At 47.5% G+C, this 17,518-nt stretch overlaps 1 protein-coding gene across 4 annotated transcripts in view; it reads left to right on the top strand.

Moving 5' to 3' along the window:
- The window catches only part of HMOX2 (heme oxygenase 2), a 23,864-nt gene extending 6,605 nt beyond the window's left edge, over positions 1 to 17,259 (top strand). Inside the window, exons 1-9 of one of the 4 annotated variants that reach the window (XM_011978478.1) lie at positions 1,470 to 1,678; positions 1,796 to 1,917; positions 9,453 to 9,571; positions 11,316 to 11,415; positions 12,389 to 12,512; positions 13,802 to 13,919; positions 14,626 to 15,117; positions 16,326 to 16,452; positions 16,543 to 17,259. In XM_011978478.1, the coding sequence (XP_011833868.1) occupies positions 12,427 to 12,512; positions 13,802 to 13,919; positions 14,626 to 15,117; positions 16,326 to 16,452; positions 16,543 to 16,670 (951 nt within the window). In that variant the 5' untranslated portion in view covers positions 1,470 to 1,678; positions 1,796 to 1,917; positions 9,453 to 9,571; positions 11,316 to 11,415; positions 12,389 to 12,426 and the 3' untranslated portion in view covers positions 16,671 to 17,259. Of the gene's footprint in view, positions 1 to 1,469; positions 1,679 to 1,795; positions 1,918 to 9,452; positions 9,572 to 11,315; positions 11,416 to 12,388; positions 12,513 to 13,801; positions 13,920 to 14,625; positions 15,118 to 16,325; positions 16,453 to 16,542 lie in introns of those variants that run through there. The other 3 variants (XM_011978476.1, XM_011978479.1, XM_011978480.1) reach the window with 3 other exon arrangements.
- Positions 17,260 to 17,518: the final 259 nt, after the last annotated feature.

Raw genomic sequence — 17,518 nt, 5'->3', positions numbered from 1 at the left:
AGTAATGCATGCTGATCTGTTTTCTCTTCCCTTCAATCCTGAAAGGTTTCTTTGAAGAGCTGGAGTGTGGAGTGTCTAGAAAGCTTTCCTAGAAAGCTAGCGTACATTTTGCTAAATAATCACTGTGTCACTTAGATTTTCTACTCTTTAAGTGTGGTTATGAGATGTGTTCCAACTAATTTGTTATTAACAATGAAGTTTATGAATGCTTTGCCTTTAAAAAAATAAGTTTGGGTGGGGTGCAGTGGCTCACGCACCCCAGTACTTTGTAATCCCAGCACTTTGGGAGGCTGAGGCAGGCAGATCGCTTGAGTCCAGGAGTTTGAGACCAGCCTGGACAACATGGTGAAACCCCATCTCTACTAAAAATACAAAAATTAGCCAGGTGTGGTGACTTGTGCCTGTAGTCCCAGCTACTTCAGGGGCTGAAGCAGGAGGATCAAATCCAGGCTGCAGTGAGCTATGATCACACCACTGTACTCCAGCCTGCGTGAAAAAGTGAGTCTCTTAAAAAAAAAAGTTTGGTCGGGCATGGTGGCTCATACCTGTAATCACTGTAATCGCAGCACTTTGGGAGGCCAAAATGGGAGGACTGTTGAGGCTAGGAGTTCAAGACCAGTCTGGGTTTGATTGGGTTAAAGATTATCCCTGTAAGTTGGCTCCCTTTCTGAGAAGTTGTTTAGAGTAGAAGAGAGAGCTGCATTTACAGCTAATTGCTAGTAATTTCACATCATCTGCAATATATTTTCTGGACACTCTGCCCGACTACTCCTGTGGGACATTGTCATTTATGTGCAAATCAGGCCCTATATACTAAGGGAGGAAAACAGTTGAGGACCTCCTTTTTTAGGAACTCTTGGTGCCTTGTGCATTAAGACAGGGAGTCAGAAGGTAAGAAGGAAGCAGATTCCACTTTGCTTACCACTCTTAGGGTGTAGGCAGGGCCCGCTGGTAGTGCTGGGAAAGCCGACCATCCTTCTCTGAGCAAGTCCAATAGCTGCTGCTGCTAGTTCCGTCCTACCATAGGCACAGTCTGTGTAGGATGAGCCAACCATATGTGGCATTACTGGTTTTTGGCCTGGGCTTGTTTCCTTGCCCCAACTTCAGCCCCCACCAGAATCTGGGCAGTCATTGTGAAGAAGCCTAGGAATAATACCTTACTCTACAGGCCTGTGGAAACGTGTAAAGATACCTTGCAGGCCCAGAGTGAGAAACTGGAGCTGCCTTGTTCGATTGACCAAAGGCTTGTCCTATAGAGTTGCTAATTTTACAGGAAGTTTATGTTAACATACTTTCTATCTATTGCACTACCATTTCTGAGGCACAATATATTTAATATATTTCAGTAGGCAGAAATATAGGACTGCTTAGATTTTAAACACTCAATACATGTTTGACACGGTTTAGTCTATTTCTCTGTAGTTACTATAGCAATGGATGCTATAGAGATGTGCAGACCCTATTGTGACCTCCCTTTGGTATAGGGATGCTCTGGAGCCCTTGGCTTCATTGTCCACTAAGGTCTAGCAGGTCTGATTGCCTCTCTTCAGGCACTGAATATTGGGGTATGCCATCCTCCCCTGCTGGAACCAGCCTTGGCCTGCCCTGTTAGTCATCAAAAATAGATCTCACCAGGGAACAATCTTCTCAGGTTGTTGTGTAATCTGAGTGAGCCAAGGTGAGTGTTTTGGGGACAAGCAGCATCAACTTCTGAATCTTCAGCTGGGCCTGAGCACTTATTTCTCAGAAATAATAGAATCTTGCTCACTTTTCTTTCTTTTTTTTTTTTTTTTAGACAGAGTCTTACTCTGTTGACCAGGCTGGAGTGCAGTGGATCGATCTCAGCTCATTGTAGCCTCCACCTCCTGGGTTCAAGCGATTCTCCTGCCTCAGCCTCCTGTATAGCTGGTATTACAGGCGTGGGCCACCACACCTGGCTAATAATTGTATTTTTAGTAGAGATGGGGTTTCACCATGTTGGCCAGGCTGCTCTCGAATTCCTGACCTCAAGTGATCTGCCCACTTCGGCCTCCCAAAGAGCTGGGATTATAGGTGTGAGGCACCATGCCCGGCCTCTTGCTCACTTTTCATACTAAAACAACAAATTACAGGCTCTAGTTTAACCTGTCTACTGCATGCATAAATGCAGTGTGGTACGAGTGCCTCTAGCCCATAACTTCAGTTTCCATGTTACTAGCAGTCTGTGGTGACACTATACTAATCTCACATGCAGGAACCAATGAGGATTAACTAGGGACACAGGAGGAGTTACCTTGCATTCAGAACGACTCAAGTTTAGTCTCAACTTGATCACTAGCTCTCTGAGTGACCTTGCCCATGTTAATTCTCTTGATCTTAGTTTCTTCAGAGCCAATGAGACACTGCTTGAAAGTGACTTAGCCTGGTATACCCAGGTCTGTCAGACTTATAGTCTAGTGCTGTCTTGGGTGAACTTGAGGGCCGTCTACCAAGGCAGGAATGGCTTCTTTAAAAAAAAAAAAAATTGGCCGGACGCGGTGGCTCAAGCCTGTAATCCCAGCACTTTGGGAGGCCGAGACGGGCGGATCACGAGGTCAGGAGATCGAGACCATCCCAACATGGGCTAATGTGGTGAAACCCCGTCTCCACTAAAAAATACAAAAAAAAAAAACTAGCCAGGCGAGGTGGCGGGCGCCTGTAGTCCCAGCTACTCGGGAGGCTGAGGCAGGAGAATGGCGTGAACCTGGGAGGCGGAGCTTGCAGTGAGCTGAGATCCGGCCACTGCACTCCAGCCTGGGCGACAGAGCGAGACTCCGTCTCAAAAAAAAAAAAAATTATTTTATTTTTATTTTTTTGTAGAGGGGGGGCTCACTATGTTTCCTAGGCTGGTCTCAAACTCCTGGACTCAAGTGATCCTTCAGCCTCGGCCTCCCAAAGTGCAGAGATTATAGGTGTGAGCTACCAGAACCAGCCTCCAGGAATGGCTTCTAAGGCTTCAGGCTGCTTGTGGAGAGGAAAGCATCTGGGAGCTGATGGCACTCTCAGGTTTCCCAAAATGACAGTTCTGCATACGCACCTTAATCACCTACTTTTTTTCCCTCTACCCCCAAATACTATTCACAGTTACTGTTTATGATAGAAGCTGAAGCTTACAGGTGACAATTTTTGTGCCTGTGTGAAAGGAAACATGACTGACTCCACTTATCCACAGGACACCTGCTTTCAAGGTTGTTCAGTGTTGGAATAATATTTGCTTGGTAGTAACCTAGGGATGACCCAAGGTTTCATCAGTTAAAGCCAGCCCTGTGGGATGCCTGAAGCCTAGGCTCTGTCCCTATAAAAATCCCACCAGAACTATTTTAGAATTCACTCAGGGCTTTACCACCTCCCCCCGCCCTGGTGCTGCCTATGAAACTAAAGAATCCTCTGCTTCTCAGCCCTGGGACACATTCTCCTCATATAAAGTGAGGTGGCAGTCAGGGAACAGGGGCGAGTCTTGTGCTTATTTCAGTTATAATAGGAAGACTCTATCAGGACTCATCGTTGTCCCAGCAATAGTCAATTCCAGGCCCCTTCTTTGAACTCATTTCAGTGTTTCAGGTTCCGTCCTTCGTGTCTGCCTTCACTGCTTGCTCAGTTGTATTTGCACATGGCTAGAGATGAGCACACTTCTCTTCTCCAGTAAAAAAGCCTGCAAGAAAAGTCTTGGACTTCTTGAACTGCTATCAGTTTTTTTTTTTTTAATTCAATATATTTTTTGAGATGGAGGGGGTCTCACTTTGTTGCCCAGGATGGTGTTGAACTCCTGGCCACAAGCGATCCTTCTACCTCAGCTTTCCAAAGTGCAGAGATTATAGGCTTGAGCTACCACAACCAGTCTCTTGTCAGTTTTTGAGGTTACTTAAGAGGCTAATGCCTTTAAATGAGTTTGCCTTCCTTTTTGCCCAGACATGTAAATGCTTATTTAGTAAATCTGACTCAAGTGCTTTGTGTCCCGAGTCCCCACTTTTCCAGGATTCATTGTCTTTTTTTTGTTTGTTTGTTTTTTGAGACAGAGTCTCGCTTTGTAGCCCAGGCTGGAGGGCAGTGACATGGTCTCGGCTCACTGCCAAGCTTCACCTCCCGGGTTCACGCCATTCTCCTGCCTCAGCCTCCCGAGTAGCTGGGACTACAGGCACCTGCCACCACACCCAACTAATTTTTTTGTATTTTTAGTGGAGACGGGGTTTCACTGTGTTAACCAGGATAGTCTCAATCTCTTGACCTCGTGATCCACCTGCCTCGGCCTCCCAAAGTGCTGGGTTTACAGGTGTGAGCAATCGCGCCCAACCCTTTTTTTTTTTTTTTTTTTTTGAGACACAGTCTTGCACTGTCGCCCAGGCTGGAGTGCAGTGGCACTATCGGCTCACTGCATCCTCCACCTCCTGGGTTCAAGCAAGTCTCGTGACTCAGCCTCCCGAGCAGCTGGGATTACAGTCATGCGCCACCACACCTGGCTAATTTTTTATATTTTTAGTACAGATAGGGTTTCGCCATGTTGGCCAGGCTGGTCTTGAATGCCTGACCTCAGGTGATCTACCCATTTGACCTCCCAGAGTGCTGAGATTACAGACGTGACCCACTGTGCTCAGCTGGATTCAGTCTTAACTTGCTCTTTTTTTTTTTTTTGAGTCTCACTCCCTTGCCAGGCTGGAGTACAATGGTGTGATCATAGCTCATTGCATCCTTGAACTCCTGGGGTTAAAAGATCCTCTGGCCCCAGTTTCCCAAGTGGTTGGGACTACAGGTGTGTGTCACCACGCCTGGCTAATTATTTTATTTTTCGTAGAGACAAGGTCTGGCTGTGTTGCCCAGGCTAGTCTTAAACTCCTAGGCTTAGGTGATGCTCCCACCTTGGCCTCCCAAATTGCCGGGATTATAGGTGTGAGCCACTGCACTCAGCCTGGATTTGCTCGTTTATCAAGAGGTTAATAGTCACTTTTCCATTCAAGGAACTGTGGGATTGAATTGCCCCAGTGATTGAAATGAAAGGGCTTATGTATAATATTTCCTGAGGAGTGGTAGTACCAGAGTTCAGAGGAGACCTCAGGCCATTTATTCTATAAACTTAGAAGCTATAGTTCTAGATGATGTGGCTTCTTCAGGGTGTTGAGAAGTCTTTGTTATATAGTGCCTTATTGGATTAGAACTGATTGAGCTCTGTCTGCTGCCCCAAACCTGTGGCTCAGCCAATCTCCAGTGGCATCTGCAATGTGGGTATTCTAGCCTGCAGTGGTCACATGGTTCACCTTGGAAAGGGCAGATATTCCTGTTTCCTGACACTGCTGGAGAATGAGGTCTGAGTTAGAAGTCCTCAGGTGTGACCTGCCCAGAACTATCTGAATTTGCTAGATTTCTTGTTCTTTCTCAGTGTTTAACAATCATCCAATTGCTCATTCTCACCAGTGACTTCCTCAGTAAGAGCTCAATATTCGAGGTGGTGCTGCATTTTGTCAAACATTCATACATGTTAGCCCACTTAGTCTTCGCAGCACACAGTGGATTAATGGATTTTTAAAAGCTGGTATTTACACACGATGGAATACTACTCAGCCATAAACAATAAGGAAATTCTGTCATTTGTGACTACATGGATGCATCTAGAGGACATTATGCTGAGTGAAGTAAGCCAAACAAAGAAAGACGAATGGTGCATAGTATCACTTATATGTGAAATCTGAAAAAGTCCAAGTTATAGAAGGAGAGTGTAAAATGTTGGTTACCATTGGCTGGGGGAAAGGAAAGGTGGGTGTGGAAAGGGGAGATGTTGATTAAAGGGTACAAAATTTCAGTTAGGAGAAATAAGGTCTGATGATCTGTCTTACAGCATAGTGACTATAGTTAATATGGTTAATATTATAATAGTATTGTATACTTCAAAATTGCTAAAAGAGTGGATTTTAAAAGTGCTCACCACAAAGAAATAAGTATATGAGCTGATAGATATGTTAATAACCCTGATTTGATTATTCCCCAACGTATACATGTGTGCAAACATCACACTGTACCCCATAAATATAATTGTCAGTTAAAAACTTGGAAGAGTCAAGTCAGATCTGAAGAGAAGTCAAAACAAATTTCATACAGCCAATTTAGAGACATGGGACCCAATTAAAAATTTGTATTACTTGGTATTTTAGAATTTAACTGTTATTTTCTTGTTACACACACAGGCACAGGCACACATATCCTCTGTTTAACTGGCTTTCTCAGCAGGACTCCATCTGTGTATTTGCAACAGCTGTAACTCAGGTTGGATGCTCCCCAGGGTGCTGGCCTGTAAGTCATATTGGACGCTGATCTGAATCTGAGGGAATCTAGATCTCTCTTGTAGGAAGCTTTTGGTTTTACTGGGAAGACAGGATGATAGTCAGTTGTGGAAGCTGAAGAGTAATCACCTCATATTAATATGGTGGCAATTTTATATAGGAGTGAGCTCTGAGCTGCAAACAGCCTTCTAGGAAGCAGGCAGGGGACCCCCATCTAGGGTGATGGTAAGAATCCTGATGCCCAACTGCAAGGCGTTCAGCAGGGAGGGAGCATTGGTGGAGTCCCAGTGCAGAAGTCTCTGAGCAGCCACTTAGCTTCCCCGTGCATGTGGGATAACAACCCGAGTTCATGCTGTGGGCATCTCATGCAGTGCAGTAGCTGGTCACCGTCGAGTGTCACTGTTTCATTGAGTCAGAAGCCTGCAGAATTGTTCTCATTCCAAGGAGTGAGTCAGTCTGCTGTTCCTTACCCTCGGTGCTGGCTGAGCTGAGCAACCTGCTCTCTTCCTTCAGTTCAGGTTTCTCCAGGGCAAAGAAGTCTTTATTGTTCCTTTCTGGATCACAATATAGGAAATGAATTATAATATAGTTCTTAGATTATATTCCCACCTGGCAGCAATGCACTGAGTTTCCTGACATGAAATTTGTTGGACTTAGTCTCCATGCAGGAGGATTTGACATCTTTGTCTGTTGTCTCAGAAGTCCCAGTAGTGCCTGGTGCCAGCAATCTAGCAGGAGCAAAAGCTTTGGGACAGCATTCGGGATCTGCTGAGCTGGTCTAAAGGAACCTCTTTTGCTGGAAGTAACTGTGATAGGAACTTTGTTACTGCTTCTGTTAGCTCAGGTGTTGGAATGAGAATCAGCAGCTGATCAGGTGAACAGCTAGGAGTACTGGAATTATGGAGTAGTGGAGGTAGATGTAATAAACAGAGGGTCACAGGTTTTTGGAAATGGGAAAGAGAGAGGGCAGACTGGCCTTTCTAGCATTTGTAATAGAAAAGAGGACCCAGGAGCTTCCACTGACTAGTTAACGCAGTGCGGGATCTTAGCTGGTTTGCTTGGTCCAATTCCTGTCTCTTGGTTTCTTTTTTCCCTTCCCTGCCTTCCCCTCCCTCTTCCCTTTTTCTTTCCAAGAGAGTTGAGTCACTCCGTATAAAAGAAGCAGGCAGTTGGCTAAAAAATCCAACAAAAAACAAGTATTTATAGCTCTCCTAATTTCCCGCTTGTCATTATCAGTATGCTTGTATACTTTTGCACACAGTTGTAGTCAGTGTTTGGGGTCCTTTTTAAAAAAAAGTTTCTGTAGGCTTTTCCATGCGTGAACACAGCTTATCAACTTGTCCCGGCTGTGCCAGGATTCCATTGTTTACTGTTGTTTGAGCAGTCATGCCCTTTGTTCTTAGGCTGTGTGTTTTTTTTTTTCCTAACATCATAGTATGGCTGTGTATTATTTTGATACAGATTACAATTACTATCACTATTTCTTGAAGTGTATTTCCCAGAGTGGAATATTTTAGGATCTTTTTTTCTTCTTTTTTTTTGGTGGGGACGGGGGTGGGGAACATGTAGCTTCTTGTGGATATTAGAGATTGAAGTCTAAAAAGGTTCTATGTTTATGATTTGGCCCCCAATTTTCTAGAGATTCCAATGGTTCATACAAAGAAAAGAGCATTCAAGTATAGAAACCAACCAGACTAAGTCTGGACATGTAGCTTTTCAGAAAGTGAAAAAATATTACGTTTCTGCTGTTGCAAGGTGGCCTCTGAATGCCACACTGTGTGGCCACTCCCTTGGACAGTGGCTAGGCCACAAGGTCGCCTCCCCTGGCCCCAGTCTGTGGGTTGAATGTGCTAACCGAGCCTTCCCAGGAGCCTCCTCTGCCCCAGCCCCCAGGTCTGTACAGATGGTAGTTGGTACTTTCAGCCCGCCTTGAGGACTCAGTATTCTTCCTGTTAGCTTTCCTTCCAAGTAAAATCAGTAGAACTTGTTTTGAGTTTAGAAAATTTGAAGTCGTGGACAGCAGATTACTTTTTCTTGTTTTTAAAAAATTGCATATTATTGGCATCATGCACGAGATGTTCTCCTTCCTTCCTCTCCCCTCAACCCTAGTTTTTTTTTTTTTTTTTCAGTTGGATGTTTTTACTCAACAAGTATTTATTGAGAATCTAGTATTTTCCAGACCCTGGAGCTATAGCAATGGAAAAGACAGCTGTGGTCCAGAGTTTGGCTTCCCATGGGCTGGGAGGTCAGAACCGGGAGCTGGCAGACAGGAGTGAGGTTGAAAAGGAGCTAACACAAGTAAAGTGCTGCTGAGAAAATGCCCAAGTGGGTACCAAAGGAAGCAGCTTTTTTTTTTTTTTTTTGACAGTCTTGCCCTGTTTCCTACGCTGGAGTGCAGCAGTGACATGATCTTGGCTCACTGCAATCTCCGCCTCCCGAGTTCAAGGGATTTTCCTGCCTTAGCCTCCTGAGTAGCTGGGATTGCAGGTGCCCGCCACCATGCCTGGCTCATTTTTGTATTTTTAGTAGAGATGGGCTTTCACCATGTTGGCCAGGCTGGTCTCGAATTGCTGACCTCAGGTGATCTGCCCACCTCGGTCTCCCTAAGTGCTGGGATTACAGGTGTGAACCACTGCGCCTGGCGCCTTTTTGTATTTTTAAGAGAAGCAAAAGGACTTGTTGTTTAATTAAGCAAGACTATACTCTCCCAGAGCATGCAGTTATTACTGAGTAAAACACAGTTAATGAGATTTAATCACCTTCCCTGTCACTGTTGTGCAGCATGATAATTAGGTGCAAATGGCAAGAAGCGTACTCCAGTCACTGCAGTTGGTGACCTGGGCCATGAATTGCACTTGTCTTTGCCTCATTTTGCCTGTAAGGAGCATGGGGACTGTGGTCCTGGGGTACCTGGGGTGTGCCCTAAGCCTGGTCCTTTGCTTCCATCACCCATCTAGAGGCTCCAGGACCCTTTACTGCACCCCTCCCTCCTCTAGATAGCTCAGTGTTTTCATCCCAGCACCTTTTTCTCTGCTGCCTGAGAATTGAGCAGCCAGAGACAAATTTTGGCTCTCAGGGTCCTCAAGGGTGTAGAGCAAAGCTGTTCTTATTATTTATTTATTATTATTTTAAATATTTTATTTTATTTATTTATTATTGAGACAGCATCTCACTCTGTCGGCCAGGCTGGAGTGCAAGCAGCATGATCTTGACTCACTGCAACCTCTGTCTCCCAGGCTCAAGAAATGCTCCTACGTCAGCCTCCCAAGTAGCTGGGATTACAGGCGTGTGCTACCATGCCTGGCTGATTTTTGTATTTTTAATAGAGACGGGGTTTCACCTTGTTGGCCAGGCTGGTCTCGAACTCCTGACCTCAGGTAATCTGCCCGCCTCGGCCTCCCAAAGTGCTGGGATTACAGGTGTGAGCCACCACACCTGGCCTTTTTAAATTTTTTTTAAGATGGACTCTTGCTCTTTTTCCCAGGCTGGAGTACAACAGCTCGATCTCGCTCACTGCAACTTCTGCCTCCCAGGTTCAAGCGATTCTCTTGCCTCAGCCTCCTGAGTAGCTGGGATTACAGGTGTGTGCCACCATGCCTGGCTAATTTTTGTGTTTTTAGTAGAGACAGGGTTTTACTGTGTTGGCCAGTGGCTGGTCTCGAACTCCTGACCTCGTGATCTGCCCACCTCAGCTTCCCAAAGTGTTGGGATTACAGGCGTGAGCCACCGCGCCCAGCCAGCAAAGATGTTCTTTTACAAAAAAATACATATATATATATAAAAATCAAGGTCTGAAGGCCCATGTGAGGCTTATTCTACAGCTCACAGTGCCTGTTCTGGCCCCTTCATAAGCGGACACACAGCTGGGCAGCCTTATGCTATCCCTGTGAACCACCCATTTCTGGCTTTGTTCATAATATTCCTTTGATCTAGAGGCCCTCCCCAACTCCTGCCCCAAATCCTGTCTGTGTTGAGGGTCCTGCCCCGGGAAGCCCTCTGCATACTGTTCCCTCCATGTGATACCCGCCTGCTTTCACATTCTTCTATACTGTGTTGTGCATCATACAGTTCATCAGCTTTATTGCAGAGTAGAGCGTCTCTGATTTGGAGTCAAGAGAAGGTTCTATTTTTCTGTACATTCCGATGTTTATTTTCTGAGTGTTCTCAGACATCACTAAACCTCAGTCAAAATAAAGTATGATCATGATGTAACGTTCATTGAGTGCTTACCACATGGTAGGCATTGTGCTATATGAGTTATCACTTGACTTCCTAAAATAATCCCAATATAGATGCTAAATGTAAAGGTGAGAGAGACGGTTCAAAAAGGCCTCAGTGAGCAAACCATGTATTAGAATATCCTAAAAGATAACAAAAATATAACTAGCTGTCTAGAGGAAACTCAGGAAGGATATGTGCCTTGAGCCTTTTAAGGACCATTTCTTACACTTCTTTGTTCTTCTTGACACCTGTTTCTGGGTAGAGCACACAGAAAATGCTCAGTAGATAAGTTATTTTTCGTGGCCCAGTTTGGCCTGATTTGGCCCTAGTTCTGTCTTTGTGAGTTACTTTATTAGTTGTTGGTGCTACTGTGCTGCTATTCATGTAGAAGGTTTCCCAAATGGGCTGCGCCTTACATTGCCTGAGCAGAAGCCCCCAGGGATGGAGCATGAGCTTGCCTTGTTATGGGACTGTATTTCCCTGGCTGACGAAGGCTCAGCCTTTGCAGCAGGCAGTGGGAATTGATTGGCCAACTTAATATTTCCTTCAGCCTAGCAAAGTCCTGAGTAGGCTACGGACAGTCTGCTTTTTTGGTAACTCCTGTGGGCTGCCCTCTGCACAAGGCACCCAGCCTCTCACAGGTAGGATGAACTGGCGTCAGCACACTTGCAGAGGGGTGAAACTGTGCGTTGCTTGCCAAGCTTTTTATTTCCCTAAGGTTTTTGAGGTTTTCTTTGTTTTCGGTAACTTTTAATTTTTTTTTTTTTTTTTTTTTTTTTGAGACAAGGTTTCACTCTTATTGCCCAGGCTGGAGTGTGCAGTGGTGCAATCTTGGCTCACTGCAACCACTGCCTCCCAGGTTCAAGTGATTCTCCTGCCTCAGCCTCCCGAGTAGCTGGGATTACAGGTGCATGCGCCACCACATCTGGCTAATTTTGTATTTTTAGTAGAGACGGGGTTTCTCCATGTTGGTCAGTCTGGTCTTGAACTCCCAGTCTCAGGTGATCCACCCGCCTTGGCCTCCCACAGTGCTGGGATTACAGGCGTGAGTCACTGCGTCCAGCCTAACTTTTAAATTTTGATACTTTTTTTTTTTTTTTTGAGACAGAGTTTTGCTCTTGTTGCCCAGGCTGGAGTGCAATGGCGCAATCTCAGCTCACTGCAACCTCTGCCTCCTGGGCTCAAGAGATTCTCCTGCCTCAGCCTCCCGAGTAGCTGGGATTACAAGTGCGCACCACCATGCCCGGCTATATTTTGTATTTTTAGTAGAGACGGGGTTTCACCATGTTGACCAGGCTGGTCTCGAACTCCAGTCTGCCTCGGCCTCCTAAAGTGCTGGGATTACAGGCATCAGCCACTGCACCCTGTCTTGATACAGTTTGAAGCATACAGAAAAATGGTAAGAATAGTACAAAGAACTCTCAAAGAACCTTTTCCCCAGATTCACTGCTAGGATTTTGCCTTGTTTTCTTTTCTGACTTGCCAGTGTTCCCACCCTGCAGCATATGCACATGCACACACCCTGTCTTCTGAACCATCTGACAGAGAGTTGCAGGCAGTGTGCCTTTACTTCTGAATACCCCAGTATGTATTTCTTAGGAACAAAGACATTCTCTTACATAATCGCAGTACAATTATTTTTTAAAACCAGCAAGCTTAATGTCAATACCATGCTATTACCTAATACATTGTTCATATTCAGATTTTTTCCATATTCCACTATGGTCCCAGTAATGGCAGAGCTTTATTTTAAAGAAAACAATCCTGGGGTGTGTGGGTGTCACCTTGGTTACATTGGCTCCGAGGAAAGCAGAACCGGCAGGTATTTGGGGAAGTGACTGCCGTGGGTGCCACATCACCAGCTCCTTGTGTGTCTGCAGGACCAGAGTGAGAGCAGCAAGAACCACACCCAGCAGCAATGTCAGCGGAAGTGGAAACCTCAGAGGGGGTAGACGAATCAGAGAAAAAGAACTCTGGGGCCTTAGAAAAGGAGAACCAAATGAGGTGAGTGATGGGGGCTGGCTGCACTGAGTCAGGTGGGCCCAGCACCTGTCCTGCTCAGCACACCCAGTTTCGTCTGCTGGCAGCACTGGGGAGTGGCCATGGGCCATGAGCTCTGGACCCCTGGGTGCCTGCTTGGCCCTGCAGGGACCGCATACAGCTTCGGCTGCTTAGAGTTCTCCCCACTGGTCTGTTGTCTCATCCCAGGAGGCAGAGCAGGTGCTCCTGGGAGTGCTGATAGGATTTGATGGTAGTCATCCTTTTTTCTTCTTAAAAACTTGCATGTTTTCTCATCTGGGCTGAGAAAGGGTAAATGGAGGCAAAGCTAGCTCTGTTCAGTCTTTACCCTATAAAATTGAGTAACTCTGACTGCAGGGCAGGCTTTCCTTATCTGTATAGGGACAGCTCATGCTAAACCTGAGCTTCCAGGCCCTGTTCTGCATCATTAGCCTCTCTTTATAGCCTAGTCATTGGCCAAGTTTGTTTTTTTATCCCTTGAAATAATTGCTAATAATAAATCGATTCTCACAACATGGATGATAACGAGCTAATCTAAAAAGGCCAGCAGAGGCCAGACCATGATAAGGCCAAATTTCTCTCACTCTTATAGATGGATTGTGTGGACACATGTAAGCCCCTGCCCAAGTACAACCATCTTTAGGATCATATGTTTTCTACCTTGTCCATCCATCCACACACCTTTACACTATGTAATTTCGTTAAGCAGCACAAACCCAAGGTCCCAGCCCCAGCCTCTCGGTTGTCTCTTCATCCTTCCGTGCTTGGTCCTAGTCATATATAGTCCTGAAGAGGCTGTGGGTCCAAGGTGGAAGGAAGGCAGTGGGGCCATCCGAGTAGACCCATGGTCACAGCCTTACTGAGGTGTGTGGATGCCAGGAGACATGTTCCAAGGCAGGCTGTTCCTAGAAGCCAGCAAATACTGATGGGAGTACAGATGTGTGTCTTTTTGGCCACTAGGTGGCCACAGAAGCAAAGCATTGCTCATTTGAGTGGTTCCCAACACAGACGCATGGACGTGGGTACTACTCTCAAGGAGCAGGCCACAGTCATCCCTTGTGTCCTGAGTTCTTGGAGCAGACTGTCATGTCTGCTTGCCCTGTGTTCCCCAACAAATTCCTGCTTTTCGTGTTGGACTGAAGTGTCTGAGAAGCCCCGGCCTCCAGTACAACAGGTGGTCACCTTGGGGTCTGGACTCAGTCTTCTTCCTATGGTCCTTTCTGGGAAGCTGGGAAGGGCTAATTGACACACAGACACCTCCCATCTCTCCACAGAATGGCTGACCTCTCGGAGCTCCTGAAGGAAGGGACCAAGGAAGCACACGACCGGGCAGAAAACACCCAGTTTGTCAAGGACTTCTTGAAAGGCAACATTAAGAAGGAGCTGTTTAAGGTTTGTGCCCCACGTTGGGTTCCAGACTGTCATATGGGGTTGGGGTAGAGGCCTTAGTCCCATGAGAAAGGTGCCCCTGGAGCCATTCTGAGGGAAAAGCTGGGCTTTTCTCCACACTCCATTCCTTCTTGACATTAAGCTCTGGCTCTCGGCTGGGTGCGGTGGCTCATGTCTGTAATCCCAGCACTTTGGGAGGCCGAGGCAGGTGGATCACTTGAGGCCAGGAGTTTGAGACCAGCCTGGCCAACATGGTAAAACCCTGTCTCTACTAAGAATACAAAAATTAGCCAGGTGTAGTGACGCACACCTGTACTTCCAGCTACTTGGGAGGCTGAGGTGGGAGAATCACTTGAACCTGGGAGGTGGAGGTTGCAGTGAGCCAAAATCACCCCACTGTACTCCAGCCTGGTTGACAGAGCGAGACTCTGTCCCCTGCAAAAAAAAAAAAAAAAAGAGGTTCTTATGGCTTAGATAGAATAACATAGTGGTGTGAAGGAAGCAAAAGTATGCGTGTTCAAAGACTTCACCATGCTATGCCATTCCTTTAAGAAACACAAGATTCCTTACATGTTAAATAATTCACTACATAAAAATGGGCCATAGGATTGGGTCTTCAGGGTTGGGGGTTGTCACTTGAGCCTCTGCATCCAGCTGCTTGGATGTGGTGTGCTCAGGCATGGCTGGCCTCCTCCTGTCACCTCCACAGCTGGCCACCACGGCACTTTACTTTACATACTCAGCCCTCGAGGAGGAAATGGAGCGCAACAAGGACCATCCAGCCTTTGCCCCCTTGTACTTCCCCATGGAGCTGCACCGGAAGGAGGCGTTGACCAAGGACATGGAATATTTCTTTGGTGAAAACTGGGAGGAGCAGGTGCAGTGCCCCAAGGCTGCCAAAAAGTACGTGGAGCGGATCCACTACATAGGGCAGAATGAGCCGGAGCTACTGGTGGCCCATGCGTACACCCGCTACATGGGGGACCTCTCGGGGGGCCAGGTGCTGAAGAAGGTGGCCCAGCGAGCACTGAAACTCCCCAGCACAGGGGAAGGGACCCAGTTCTACCTGTTTGAGAATGTGGACAATGCCCAGCAGTTCAAGCAGCTCTACCGAGCCAGGATGAACGCCCTGGACCTGAACATGAAGACCAAAGAGAGGATCGTGGAGGAGGCCAACAAGGCTTTTGAGTATAACATGCAGGTACTATTGGGAGCTGCCAGCTGCCAGGGCTGAAGAGGGAAACTTTGACAGTGGTAGCAGATCCAGAGTGGCCTAGGAGGGCACACATGGCATTAGGACAGATGAGCTGCAGGGTGCTGAGAGGAAGGTGGCCACCAGAGCTTGTGGGCCCAGTAGGTGTTTCCCAGCATGGAGGCCTGGTGTGATAGATGCCAGTGGGTAGTGTTTTGGGAAGGGTGAGTCCTCCAGCACATGGAGGGGTCTGGGAGAATGGAGCTGGCTTCCTTCCTCCCTACAGGATGCTGGTCTTGAAGAATGGATAATTTTCTTTTTAGTTAAGTTTTGCTTTGAAAAGCCCTGCTTTGTAAGTTAATAGACATCCAGTGCCACCAGGGAGAGTAAGCAAGCTCTGTTTACAAGTAGCCTGTAGATGAGGCTGAACCTGAGGAGGCTTACTGTGTCCCCAGATCCTGTCAGCTTCCCGTGAGGCCTCCCAGGGCCACTCAGGATGGGTCAGCCCTGCCACAGCCTCATTCTCCCATATTCCAGGTTTTCTGTTGCTTCTTGATAAAAAAATAACCAGCAGCTAAAAATGGGGGTGTACTCATGCCCTCCTGTCTATGCTGTGGTAGTTTCAGTGGCTAGAGCCACCTCAGAGAAGGCCAGGCATGGGGTGCCTCTCTGGTCAGTTTCCGGGGAGACCCAGCAGTTGGCAGCCTTCTTGGGGTACCAACATCCACACCTCCCCAGAGCACATGCTAGGGAGGGAGGAGCATCAGGCAGTGCAGCTGCTGCCCACGAGGGCTGCTTGCTGTGTAGTTGGCACACCTGAGCAAGCTCACATGCTCCAGCTCACTCTATCCAGAGGGCGTCCTCGAAAAGGAGTGTGGCCAGGCGCAGTGGCCCATGCCTGTAATCCCAGCACTTTCGGAGGCTGAGGCAGGGGGATTACTTGACCCCAGGAGTTGAAGAGCAGCCTGGGCAACCAAGGTGAGACACCATCTCCCCGCAAAATTTAAAAATTAGCCAGGTATGGTGGTACACACATATAGGAGGCTAAGGTGGGAGGACCACTTGAGCCTAGGAGTTTGAGGCTGCAGTGAGTTAGCCATGTTCACAACACAGCACTCCAGCCTGGGCAACAGACACCTCATCTTAAAAGCATTTAAAAAAAAAAAAAAAAGTGTGGGCAGCCCAAAGATGGCTCAGTCGATCCTCTGCTCCTGCAGATATTCAATGAACTGGACCAGGCCGGTTCCACGCTGGCCAGAGAGACCTTGGAGGATGGGTTCCCTGTACACGATGGGAAAGGAGACATGCGTAAATGCCCTTTCTACGCTGGTGAGCAAGACAAAGGTAGGTCTGTGTGTCTTGAGCTCCCCTCCTGGGGCAAGTGTAGCAGCAAACTCCACTGATGCCATGTCTCCTATTGGTGCTGCCACACAGGTGCCCTGGAGGGCAGCAGCTGTCCCTTCCGAACAGCCATGGCTGTGCTGAGGAAGCCCAGCCTCCAGTTCATCCTGGCCGCTGGCATGGCCCTAGCTGCTGGACTCTTGGCCTGGTACTACATGTGAAGGACCCATCATGCCATGCCGGTACCCTCCTCCCGACTGACCACTGGCCTACCCCTTTCTCCAGCCCTGACTAAACTACCACCTCAGGTGACTTTTTAAAAAATGCTGGGTTTAAGAAAGGCAACCAATAAAAGCCAGATGCTAGAGCCTCTGCCTGACAGCATCCTCTCCATGGGCCAAATTCTGCACTGGGCACAGGGTGTCACCCTGGGAGCAGTCGGCACAGTGCAGCAGGCCTGGCCCCCGACCCAGCTGTAGTCCAGGCTCCCACACCTCTGGGCCCTAGGCTGCTTCCAGTAGTTCCTGTTTTTGTAGTACATGGGTGGCTATCTCCCTTGCTGGAGGTGAGTGGCCTGTAAGCCCAGGCTGTGGGAGGGGGCCTTGCTGGATGCTACTGTACTACTTCTGGGCCTCTCTTGGACCCTGGGGGTGAGGGTGGGTGTGGGTGGAAGCCTCAGAGGACTTGGAGCTTATCCCTCTCACCCAGAATTCCTCTAACCCCTTGGGTGAGGTCTGCTTGGCCCCAGCTTGTCTCCTCCTCCGCCCTGTGTAAATGCTCCAGCACTCAATAAAGTGGGCTTTGCAAGCTGCCTCCTTCCCTGCCTCCTGGCACCGGGTGGGTCAAGCCACCTCCCCATAGGAGAGAGAATTCCTCAGAAGTAAGGGCATGTTATGTCTGTGTGGAGAGTGGGCATCGTCCATCATAGCCCCCCGCAGCTACCTCCTGCCCTTGGTCTACTCTCCAGCACCCCTAGTCTCCAAAGCAAAGTCACTCTAACCATCTTGCAAATATCTTTAAAGTGTATCCAGCACTGTTATTTTTTAGCTTAGAAATACCTTAGAGGTTT

Source organism: Mandrillus leucophaeus, unplaced genomic scaffold (genome assembly GCF_000951045.1).
Source record: "Mandrillus leucophaeus isolate KB7577 unplaced genomic scaffold, Mleu.le_1.0 Scaffold195, whole genome shotgun sequence".
Lineage (NCBI taxonomy): Eukaryota > Metazoa > Chordata > Mammalia > Primates > Cercopithecidae > Mandrillus > Mandrillus leucophaeus.
This window is presented reverse-complemented; position numbering and strand designations above follow the sequence as displayed.